Source organism: Scyliorhinus torazame, chromosome 13 (assembly GCF_047496885.1).
Source record: "Scyliorhinus torazame isolate Kashiwa2021f chromosome 13, sScyTor2.1, whole genome shotgun sequence".
Classification (NCBI taxonomy): Eukaryota; Metazoa; Chordata; class Chondrichthyes; order Carcharhiniformes; family Scyliorhinidae; genus Scyliorhinus; species Scyliorhinus torazame.
Window position 1 is genome coordinate 197,262,860 of NC_092719.1, and position 12,563 is coordinate 197,275,422.

At 44.1% G+C, this 12,563-nt stretch overlaps 1 protein-coding gene across 3 annotated transcripts in view; it reads left to right on the forward strand.

Moving 5' to 3' along the window:
• The window catches only part of creld1b (cysteine-rich with EGF-like domains 1b), a 40,272-nt gene extending 29,433 nt beyond the window's left edge, over positions 1-10,839 (forward strand). For 2 of the 3 annotated variants that reach the window (XM_072472789.1, XM_072472790.1), the window contains exons 10-11: positions 41-181; positions 533-5,065. In XM_072472789.1, the coding sequence (XP_072328890.1) occupies positions 41-181; positions 533-753 (362 nt within the window). In that variant the 3' untranslated portion in view covers positions 754-5,065. Of the gene's footprint in view, positions 1-40; positions 182-532; positions 5,066-6,318 lie in introns of those variants that run through there. The other variant, XR_011934205.1, reaches the window with a different exon arrangement.
• The last annotated feature ends 1,724 nt before the right edge of the window (positions 10,840-12,563 follow it).

Sequence of the window (12,563 nt, forward strand, 5' to 3'; positions counted from 1 at the left end):
GAAAAGTTTGGTGTCTCAATGTGTTCTGTTTTTTTTACAGATATTGATGAGTGTAACAGTGAGAAACAAGTCTGTAATGGTGCTCATGAGCAGTGTAAAAACACAGATGGCAGCTACACGTGTGCATGTGTTGATGGGTTTTCGAAGCAGGATGATCTCTGTGTTGAAGACAAGTTGACCCGTAAGTATTACATCTCCTCTTCTAACCCAGACTTGTATCCCTCTATTCCAGGATAAAACAGCCATGATTCCCTTTTGAAAGTTTAAGTAGAGCTAATATAACATAGTGCACGGCAATATTACATTAGCTGGAAAAATGTCGATGAAATAACTTTTTATAATAAAGGGAAATAGGTGCTGGAAATGCACAGCAGATCAATTAGCAGCTGGAAGGGGAAGGGGTACCATCCAAGAAATGCTCAGTGGGGCAGAGCCGGAAACGTTTTATTCTGCATCTGCCCCTTTAAATTTGTAAATAGAAATGTTTTATTTTTAAATAACTGATACTCAATTCTCTCTATTCCTTCAACAGCTGTCCCTGAGGAAGGCCTCTTTGACAATGTGACTGAGGATGAGATGGTGGTTCTGCAGCAGATGTTCTTTGGTGTCATCATATGTGCACTGGCAACACTTGCTGCAAAGGGGGATATGGTCTTTACCTCCATTTTCATTGGTGCCATTGCCGCAACGGCAGGCTACTGGCTGTCGGAGAAATCAGATCGTCTTGTAGATGGATTTCTTAAAGGAAAATAATGAGGAACATAATTTGAGTGCAGTGAATCGGATGGTTATCTGTGGTAATAGCTGACTATCTAAAACAAAACTGGCTTCTTATCCAGTGGACTGTTTTGACCAAGCCAGCGGCTGGGATTGCCACTTGGAAGTATGGGTAAATAGCAATCTATAAATTATGAATTCAACACAAGTAAACTGCATGTCTGAAAACACAAGATTATTTATATTCAGATGGCATACGTGGGGTTGTTTATATCGAAACAACTCTCATGCTATACTTTTGGTGAATACAGAGTTTTGATGAAATGTACAATGATAGTTTTTTCTGAATAATGCACTGTTCTAATTTATTGTAAAAAGCTGCAGCATGGTCTTGACCCAGAAGCATATTTAACTTTCAGGGGAGAAGAATTATCTTCTGTAACACCCTCCGCAAAACTGTGCTTCCGTTTACAAAATATCTTATTTTTGGCAAAAATGTCCCAACTTCAGCTGAATGGAGCGTGGCCTTGTCTAATAAACCTGTCAATTCCCAGTTTGTACTCTTCCAGGATCAGAGTCTGGTAATTGGTCTAGTCCCACTTTAGTGTCTGACCACAGTCTCACGATCCTAGTTTTCATTCAAGCAAGTTTACTCCTAAAGTTATCCAACTCATGAGGATAAATGGATTGAAGATGTGATGGGGTCAAGTGTGAATGAATACAGATCAGGTTAAGATTGCTTCTCAATTTGTGGGGGTGGGATTATTGGGAAGTAGCTTGCATACTTGATGTGCTGTTCTGTAAGTGACCTTTTTCCTGACCTTTGTGGCATGCTCCTCATAGCAGATGTTAAGTGACCTCCAGTTAAGAAAACAGATGGAAATGCGAATACAGTCAGTAGACATTGAACACTAATTGAGGTGAGAGAGGTTGAGTGTGTGGGTTGTTGTATTTTGTGTGAGGTGCAACTTGTTAAGAGTTAAATCCAGTTAGGAAAATGTTGAATGAGTCTAGGTGTGACATAGTCAAAGCGTGAATATGGCTTCCATTAGGTACAAAGGCAGGCAGTGTTACAGGCCTGAAAGAAAGTTGGATTAGATGTGGATGAGAAATCTGTGCATCTGCCTGAGGAGTTAGCTGGTGGAGCATAAATCAGAGGCATTTTAGATAATGGCTGGAGTAGAGCAAGATAGCTTCAGTTTAGCATTAAGGTAGTAGAAACCTTGTTCTGGTCTTTGTCTTCGACAGGCATTGACGATAGGAACAACAGTCTTTGGATTGTAAGAAGAGACATAAGCACGATAGCTGATTCCATTTCATGCTTTTGGAAATTATGGCTGAAAGATAACACATTGGAGGTGGTCAAAATCAGAAGGTGCCCTTGGAGGTAACTTTTTTAGATCAAAGAGGTAGAACTGGTGGAGCATCTGAGTTGAGGGTAAAACCAGGTTTCAGCTGTGTTCCTAAGGTGAGTGGCAGAAGAGAGCTATTTGGGAAAGATTGCATGCAAACTCTTGGTACTGTATTTGCCTTCTCATGGAGAATGGAGCCTGTCATTTTGGAAGGGAGTCGGCATATTAAGCATAAGTAGATTGAACTATGAAAAAGATATCCTTGATGCCTCTTTGAGACAGGAATGTGAGTATGCTTAAAGGATTTTTTGGTATGTTCATCAGAGGAGCAACCAGCGCCTTTGTTCAAACTGTAATAATCGTGAATTTTGAGCGTCGTCATTGGAGCCCCTAACTGATCTGTGAAATAATACCATGACTAAACTACCATGAAATTGGAATGTACCTTTACACTGGAAAGGATCTATATTTATATCTTACTGATCTGTTTCTTGAGCATTATTTCTTTAATTGAGAGATCTGGCTTTATTTTTCTTCCAATTTCTCCCCCTGCAAACACTTACTGACTTCGGTATGGTTCATGGATCCGAGTGGGTGTAGAGTTCCTGGGGAATGATTCTCGGCTAGCCATTCCAGTGTGTGTGTGTGTGTGTGTGTGTGTGTGTGTCCTTACAATGAATCCGTTCTTTCAATCTTTGATCTTTGTCACTGGCCCATTGCTGCTCCTTCTTGCATATTATTTTGTTTTATATTTTAAGATTTATTTGCAGAAAATAAGCTGTGAAATATTAGAAATAGGAATTTTCTAACTTCTGTCAGCTTCAGTAAAGAAAAAAGACTGGTTATGATATTTTGGATATGTTCTGCTGAACATGTGGAGCTTAAGATTTTTCGGGTATGTAGCCTTCAGCAGCACACACCCCTAGATAGATTTCTCTTTACAGATACTGACAGACTTGCTGTGTATTTCCAGCATTTAGTTGTTCTGCATTTTCTGTATGTGTGTGTCAAATCTTTTTTCTTAATCCTTTCTCAGTACAGTACAGATCTGCCCATGAGATGCATCACCCCACCACACCCCACACCAAGTAGAACTTTGCAAATTCTTACAATTGGCCATTTGTTGTTTCTGTATTAACTGTATTAATTTATTGTACTTAACTGTGGGGAAATTATTTTCCATGTTACATGGGATCAGAATGAGCAGCAGTTGAAAGTTCTCTGTATAGCCTTAACTGGATGGAATTGGGAAGGATTTGGTTTTGATGTTTCATTTGACATCCAGCCAGTTTCTCCCCACACTCCCTTTCAAAATTGCTCCTGCTCCCTCAGTAAATTTGAAGGATTTGCAGAAAGATTTTTAATCTACCAGAACTTCTAATAGCAAATAGGCCCTTCATTAAAACCCATTTTTAACCATAGTTCTGGCATTCGTTGTTTTTTATAAATTTAGTGTACCCAATTTTTTTTCCAATTAAGGGGCAGATTAGCGTGGCCAATCCAGCTGCCCTGCACATCTTTGGGTTGTGGGGGCGAAACCCATGCAAACACGGGGAGAATTTGCAAACTCCACACGGACAGTGACCCAGAACCGGGATCGAACATGGGACCTCGGCACCGTGAGGCAGCAGTGCTAACCACTGCATCAACGTGCTGACCTGGAATTCGTTTCTGTAAAATAAATTTAGAATACCCAATTATTTTTTCCCAATTAAAGGGCAATTTAGCGTGGCCAATCCACCTATCCCCCATCGTTTTGGGTTGTGTGGGTGAGACCCACACAGTCACGGGGAGAATGTGCAAACTCCCCAGGTCCAGAATTGAACCCTGGTCCTCGGCGCCATGATGCAGCAGTGCTAACCACTGTGCCGCCCTTTCCAGCATTCATTTTTAAGGTGTCCCTTTCCTGTTCTGTATTTCGTTTTGAGTCAAAGGACATGGCTGTGAATTAGTCTGATAGGATTGTTTTCCTTCCATATATTCACAAAATTAGCTTTAAATAATTTAATAGTTTTTAGTTTGGCAGTTTACCTCAAAGGGCTGTACTCGGGAATTTTACTCTTTCTAATTGAAGGTGTGTCGTGTGTTCCACCCATGTCAAAAAGCAGCTATTTGTAAAGTGCAGCAGCCATCTGCTGGTGTAAGATGTAAGTGCCAGTGCTGAATCTCCCATTGTTTTACCCTGGGGCTAAATGGAGGAAGGCTTTGCCTCCATCTTTCAAAAGATGTTCTGCAATTCCCCACTGCTTAAATCTGAAAGTATGCTCTCCTATATTTACCCCATGACTGTGACATACCTCAGCTTCAGCCAGATATTCTCACTCGGAACCTACTGCTTTACTATCATAGACAGTTATTCCAAATACATTTTTTAAAGAAGAAAATGGAGGTTTCTTCATATTGGCCAGTGTAACAGTGTGTATTTTCTGCTACTGACCCTGTACAAATGGACTAGTTGAGTATTGCTATCATACACTGACTGTATTCCCTCTCTATAAACAAAGTAACTGCTGTATATGTGATTATGCTGCACATTTCTCATGCTGCCCTTACTAGATGAGCAGAAGTAACACTGACATTTCTCTGTATTGTACCCTGCATCTGTATATTTAGGCTAGCTACATAATCAGGGCCATGCACTCGTTGCTATCTTCATTTAACTCAATGTGCTGGACCTGGGTGAGTGCAAAACAATCTGGTTCTATTCATTCTTTTGACTGATTCCATAGTTTGAAGTGTTTCATTAGTGTGCCCAGATATTTCACCTGGAACCAGTTAACTCTCTGACCTTAAATTCAACCTTCCTTTGGAAGTGGCCTGACTGAATTTTTTAAAAATTCGACTGGAATCAATGGCTATGTTCCTCAGTTGTAAAATATGGTGGGATGGGGGAAATGGGTGTGGGTAGATCCTCTTGAACACTGGCGCTGCTAGCACTGAAATTCTAGTAAAAACATTTTGTGGTAAATAAAAGTTGAATTGTGTCTTTGTTTTTATGTTGATGCTTTCGTCCTTTATTACAAAAGCCCTTGCGCCTGCAGCTTCCATTAGCGGAACCTTCCAAGTCATGATAAGGCCACATAACCATTTCTCCTGAACAAGTGAGCTGTCAGTGGAGCCCGTTCTGACAAATGGCATTTGTCTTCACTGAAGTGACGTCAGGCTGTAACATTATTCTGACATAAAGCTGGTTAAAGCAGGAGTTAACTGTGAGGATGGAATTGTAGTGGAGAACTGGTTTCCCCTGCTTGTTTGTCAGCTTAGACATTGCTAGAAATTGTACATTGATTGCCAATCAGTTGGGGCACCGCTGATGAGCTTGTGATGTCTGATTAACCCACACTCGTTGCTTCTGATACAGGCAGAGCACCATCATCTTGTTGGCTGTTAATTTAAATGATACTGGCAGACAGCCAGCACTAAACCCACTGTTGGGTGCCTGCATGCCACAGCAGAGGGCCCAAGTTTGTTCAAGGCTCCCACTACTTAAAGCCAAGCTCTGCCTCTTAAAGGAGAGTTGCATTTTTGCTTGATTTCGTTTAACAGCTTAAACTGTTTGTGGAACAGAGTCTTGAGTAGGAAGACTAGTTAATTATGGTGGAACAGGGGAGGATGCACCAAGGTTCTCTGCTATGCTGGACATATGATATATCTACAGAGGACAAACTTTGCAACTTCAGTTGAAAGAGATAATGATGGGCAAGCCACAAGGACTTGGATGCAATGCATGGGAGTGCTTGGTGACCTGATGGGTGGTTATGGTCAATGAATATACCTTCATATATTGCACAATGCACCACCATCCTTCATCTACCAACAATCTATCATTCATTGCTCATACCTAGCATTCTTCGCTTTACCTCACACACCCTTCGTATTGTTGCAAACCTCTCATTCACATCTCTCAAGATTTCACATCGTAACAGCTATTTAACCATGACCGGCACATCATCCAAACAAATTGCATGTACTAACACATTTCTCTCGCTTAAGAAGTTGACGTAATTGGCAGGGTACAGGCATGTCCTTCCCCCATTGAGGTGACAGTGGTTGCCATAATGGCTATCACAGTCTTAGGAATGGGGCTGAAACTGTCCACAGTGACAACCTCATGCCTAATTCTCTCTACATCCACCTGCCCCTCATCTCTCGATCTTTTCTGATTTGCAAACTGCAGACAGTGTAAAGCATCTATCACTCGCTTTCCACCCCTCACTTCGACCCTACTATTTTGCCTTTCCTCTTTCAGATGTCAAGAACTGTAACCTGACCAGACATTGATGGAAGAACAAGATGACCGTGATGAACAAAGAACACCATCATTTGCGTTCCTAGTCTAGGTCACTAGCTCAAATACTGACTGTGCACTTTAGAGAAAGATTAGAGGCAGGATCAGCACATGGTAAGGAAGCAGGGCCGAGTCCCTGCAGACAAAGCGAGACAAGGGTAGAGTAGGTGCCAGCTCGCTGGAAGGGGAGATTGCACGGGTTCTGCTGTAGAGGACCCGAATAAGCACTTCTGTGAGGACTATAAAAGAAGATTGTTGAATATGCACAATGAAATGCTTGGGTGTATTGGCAGGCCAGCCATAAAGCCTGTGCACAAGGGCAGGGAGTATGGAGGAGACCAGCACTAACTTGGTACAAGGCTTTGTGTAGAATTTCGAGCCCAGCCTTACCAACATGTAAGGGATGGATGGACAACTCCATTAGCACACTTGTGGACCCAAACATCATAGTGTCCAATGGCTGATGTCTCACTCCCATTGCACCACAAGTAGAAGATACCAAACATTGTGCACTGCAGTGGAAGCTCAGACTTCTGTAATGCAAGATCAGCTTGCAATCCTGCCAGCTCATTGTGGCTGAAGGTCCAGCATTCAAAGGAGTTTGCAGGGTGTCACAATAATCCAGTGATCTAACCTCCAACAGAATATTGAGATCGATGAAGTACTATTCTGGGAGAATGTGAACCGGTTATCCTCTCTGAGTGACCGCATTTATACTCCTGCTTTGCAGTTCCCTGCGTGTGTCAGCCAGAAAATCCAGGCAGCTGCTGCCATGGTGCAGTCCTTTTAGGCCCAGTGTTGTTTCAGCTTGTCCTCCAAAGCCATCTGCAGTATCCTCCCACTGAAATTCAGCTGTCATGCTGCAACCACTGGAGTTCCACTGCATAGCAGCACTAGGACAGGCAAAGGCGCATCAAAGACATGCGCCAGGAAACTGCAAGGGCGTTTAGCTGATTTTGTGAACAATAAAGAATGGTTTATCACTTCAGCCTCCTATCTTTCATCGGAATTTATCAGCATAACATTCTATTCCCTTCTCCCTCATGTTTGTCCAGTATTCATTTCACCCAATTATCGTGGTAGTGGCGTCCAAATTTTCAGCACTTTTTGGGTAAAGAAGCACAGGGCAGGATATTAGGAGACCTCCCCTGCTGTTTGAATAGTGCCATGGAATCTATTATGTCTCATCTTAAGCAGATAGGACCTTGGTTTAGGGTATTATTTGACAATGCACATTCGTATTGCACCAAAGTGCCTGCATAGGTCATCTGCTCAAGACCAGGAATTGGGTTTGTTTCCAAAAGTGAGTGCTACCACTGTGACACTGGCAATACTGTATTTAAATAGGGACTTCCGGTGGCGACATGTAGGTGGAGGTCACATATTGCTTGGCTCCTGCTCGAGCTTCTGTTTTTTGGCCCTTCACACCCAGTTTTTGGGGAGAATTTTGAATGATTATATGTTGGAAAGTCTAAGGTGACCAATGGACGTCGAAAACCCAGAAAAAGAATCTGGGGGGAAAAGGGGGAGAGCGAACGAAAGTCTGCCGGCGGAGCGGGAGGAAAAATGGCAGGAGCAGGCCCGCTGAATGGGGCCGTGCCCATTACAGTGGATAAACTGGCCAAAGTGATGGTCAGGGAGTTTGAGAAACATTGACAGGCATCGCAAGGAGAGGATGGCTTGCTCAAGAAGTGGCTGGATGAGACACTTGCCCCGATGAAGGAGGCTCTGGCAAAGACGCCGACGCCAGCGCGGGAGCAAAGAGACGCGTTGAAGGGGGTGGAGGAGACATTGTTGCAGCACATTGACCAGTCCATCTCGATGGGTGAGGAGCTGCGGAGGGTGGTGGAGTGTAACAAAGGACTGAGAGCCAAAGTGGAAGATTGGAGAACAAGTCACAAAGGCAGAATCTAAAGATCATGGGATTGCCTGTGGTGCTAGCTGGCCGGAGCCGATGGAGATGGGAGAGGCGGACACATGGAGGTTTATGAACCAATGGATGGGTAGTATTCGTTCTTTTCGCCAGTACACAATGTGTAGCCTAGGATTACTGGTTTCTCATAAGGAAGGCGCTGTTGGCCAGGATGCGGAAGGCAGAATATTCGGCGATTGTTATCTCGGATAAGGCTCCACATTGGATGGATGTGGTCCTGGAGAAGGGGCTGGCACAGAGACCTTTATTTTAGTCGGTGGGCATGCTTCTGACTCTTGCGCGGGTCCCCTGACAATCTAGCGGGCAATTTAGCCCATTAAGGGGATCAATTGAACACTATTTTACCTGGCCCGTCTGCTTTTGTGATTGACGGTTGAGCCGATTGATCAGGCGGCCTTCACGTTTTGGCATCAATCTCGATCCAAGGAAGGACGTACGTTATGTGCTTCTTAGATATTCTTTGCATAGTTTTTCTGTCGCTATTTATTTTTCACCTGTCATCAGCTCCCCGAGACAGCTCTACAGGGGCTGCCCCCCGAGGGAGCCCATCAGAAGCGTCCGCCTACACACTGCTTTTTCTCAGTGTCTGTCCTCTTCTCACCCTCCACGGCAGTGGTCGGCCATGCTCAGCGTGCCTTTCACACTGAATGCCTGTTAATTGGCCAGCATTAAATTGTGCTCCGGGGCCGGCTGTAGCCGGGAGCAGGTTTGGGCTCACCAAGTGCATTCGGCCAACAGGCATAAATTTCAGGTTTTGCGTTTATGTAGCGTTTTTCATGACCACCAGATGCCTCAATAATTATAGTAATCTTTATTAGTATCACAAGTAGGCTTGCATTAATACTGCAATGAAGTTACTGTGAAAAGCCCCCAGTCGCCCCATTCCGGCGCCTGTTCAGGTACAGGAGGGAGAATTCAGAATGTCCAAATTCCACAACAGCACGTCTTTCAGGACTTGTGGGAGGAAACCGGAGCACCCGGAGGAAACCCACGCAGACACGGGGAGAACGTGCAGACTCCACACAGACATTGACCCAGCCGGGCATCCTGGGCGCTGTGAAGCACAGTACTAACCACTGTGTTAAAGCGCTTTACAGATAATGACATACTTTTGAAGTGTTGTCACCAATGTAATATGGGAAACCTGACAATTTGGGCACAGCAAGGTCATGCAAACAGCACTGTAATACTAACCAAGTAATTTATTCTTTTGTGATGTTAATTTAGAGATAAACCATTGACAGTTTAGAGGGAGGCCATCCAGCTCATGTCCATGCTAGCTTCCCATTGAACAATCTACCACATGCTCCCTGTAGCCCTGAGAGTTTATTTCCTTCTGTTATGCAGCCAATTTCCTTTTGAAATCATTTATCATTTCCACATCCACCACACTCGTGGGCAGAGAGTTCCAGGTCATTACCACTCGCTGCGTAAAGATTTTGTTCCTCACATTCCCCCTACACCTCTTGCCTAAAATCTTAAATCTGTGTGTCCCCTTGTCCTTTCACAATCACCTAAAGGCAACAGTTTTTCCTTGCCCACTTTATCTAAGCCCAGTTTATCTAAACCTATCATAATCTTGTGTATCGCTATCAAATCTGCCCCATAAATTCCCTTGCTCCAAGGAGAGCAACCCCAACCTCTCCAACTCGACATATGGCAGTGAAACAATATGATTGCGGATGTCCTGTCGAGAGTTTAAAGAACAAGGGAAGGTAACAATATTATAAAGTGTGGTGAATGTATTGTAAAGTAACACTGTGATGAAGCTTGTTATGTAAACATGATGTAGCATTGTTGTTACTTGAGTAATATTGTAGCCATCTGGGATGGCCACTTACAAAGGGAAACATGGCCACTTGCAAAGAATCACGGCAAATATGGCCAATGCAGGATCCAGACGAACTCCGAGCTTAAGTGTATATTTGCCACTAGATAACCAGACACTATCGAAACCCCCAGCCAATTTGCATTCTAATGGCCATTTCCCCAGAACAAAAGACTTGTACTCAGGTATCAGATACAAATCCAGACTCATCGGCACCACTCCCTTCACCCAGGAAGCCCAAACAGCCAAGGTCAGTGATCGCTCAAGATACGCCCAGCCATCAAGGCACCCGCCCCTTTATTGGCTAAAATCGAAGGCAGTAATCGAAGCCTGCCGAATTATTGGGTCCAAAGCTAAGGACCGCCCAAAAGAGCGCGAAACCCCCAAAGGATAAAAAGAGACACTGCCATGTGTTCAGTCTCTTGGCCCCGGCACACCGGCACTCCTTTGGCCCGGCCTACGCCTGATACCAATTGCAGAACCACGACCAGAAGCAAGTTCAAGACCAACGATCGCTACCAGACGGATGAGCCCAGCAGAAACGAAGCCACTTCTCCAGACCCAGCCACGCAAGATCCGAACAAAGGCCTTGTTCCTCTGCATAAAGCCAGGTGCCTGAAGTTAAGTACCAGTTGTTGTAGTGTTAGGTGTATTTTAGCTCGTAGTGTTTTATGTTGCATGTCGAAGCAATTCTTGTGTGTAAATAAACTAACTTTGAACTAGAACTAACTAACTGGTTGTTGGGTCTTTGATCGATATCCGGTTAAACCTTGTGGTGGTATCATCTGATACCTGGCGACTCTGAAAGCAATATCATCATTAATAACTCATATCGGTATCCAGTTAAAAAGAGCAACATTATTGGCATCTCTGGTGCGAATTGGCAACAATATGTAATGCACTATGTAACAGGTTGCGTGAATAGCTCTGAGATGCTAAAGAGTTGGATGTTTTACCAGAAATAGCTGAAACGTAAATCAGCGGTTAGTCGACTGAAAAGGAATTGTGGAGAGCTACACTATCAGGACTGCCACGATCTGATGGGATGAAGTTTCCCAGTGCCTTGTTGATGATAATCATACCTGTGAAACTGGAAGGTGAAAGCTGTTGGTTGGGATACCTGATCTGGACAACGTGTTTAAAGAACAGCATATTATGGAACTCTGCAGCTACATAATGTCATACACACTTAGGAATAATGCTTTGGTTGTGTTAGACATCTCTTTTTTAATTCATTCACGGGATGTGGGTGTCACTGGTTGGGCCAGCATTCAATGTCCATCCCTAGTTGCCCTTCGGAAAGTGATGGTGAGCTGCCTTCTTGAACGCTGCAGTCCCTGAGGTGTAAAGTGTAAGTGTAAAGTCGCCATAGTCCCAGATGACATATACTCCTTTCCCCTTTACATAGAACATAGAACAATACAGCGCAGTACAGGCCCTTCGGCCCACGATGTTGCACCGAAACAAAAGCCATCCAACCTACACTATGCCATTATCATCCATATGTTTATCCAATAAACTTTTAAATGCCCTCAATGTTGGCGAGTTCACCACTGTAGCAGGTAGGGCATTCCACGGCCTCACTACTCTTTGCGTAAAGAACCTACCTCTGACCTCTGTCCTATATCTATTACCCCTCAGTTTAAAGTTATGTCCCCTCGTGCCAGCCATATCCATCCGCGGGAGAAGGCTCTCACTGTCCACCCTATCCAACCCCCTGATCATTTTGTATGCCTCTATTAAGTCTCCTCTTAACCTTCTTCTCTCCAACGAAAACAACCTCAAGTCCATCAGCCTTTCCTCATAAGATTTTCCCTCCATACCAGGCAACATCCTGGTAAATCTCCTCTGCACCCGCTCCAAAGCCTCCACGTCCTTCCTATAATGCGGTGACCAGAACTGTACGCAATACTCCAAATGCGGCCGTACCAGAGTTCTGTACAGCTGCAACATGACCTCCCGACTCCGGAACTCAATCCCTCTACCAATAAAGGCCAACACTCCATAGGCCTTCTTCACAACCCTATCAACCTGGGTGGCAACTTTCAGGGATCTATGTACATGGACACCTAGATCCCTCTGCTCATCCACACTTTCAAGAACTTTACCAGAAGCCAAATATTCCGCATTCCTGTTATTCCTTCCAAAGTGAATCACCTCACACTTCTCTACATTAAACTCCATTTGCCACCTCTCGGCCCAGCTCTGCAGCTTATCTATATCCCTCTGTAATCTGCTACATCCTTCCACACTATCGACAACACCACCGACTTTAGTATCGTCTGCAAATTTACTCACCCACCCTTCTGCGCCTTCCTCTAGGTCATTGATAAAAATGACAAACAGCAACGGCCCCAGAACAGATCCTTGTGGTACTCCACTTGTGACTGTACTCCATTCTGAACATTTCCCATCAACCACCACCCTCTGTCTTCTTTCAGCTAG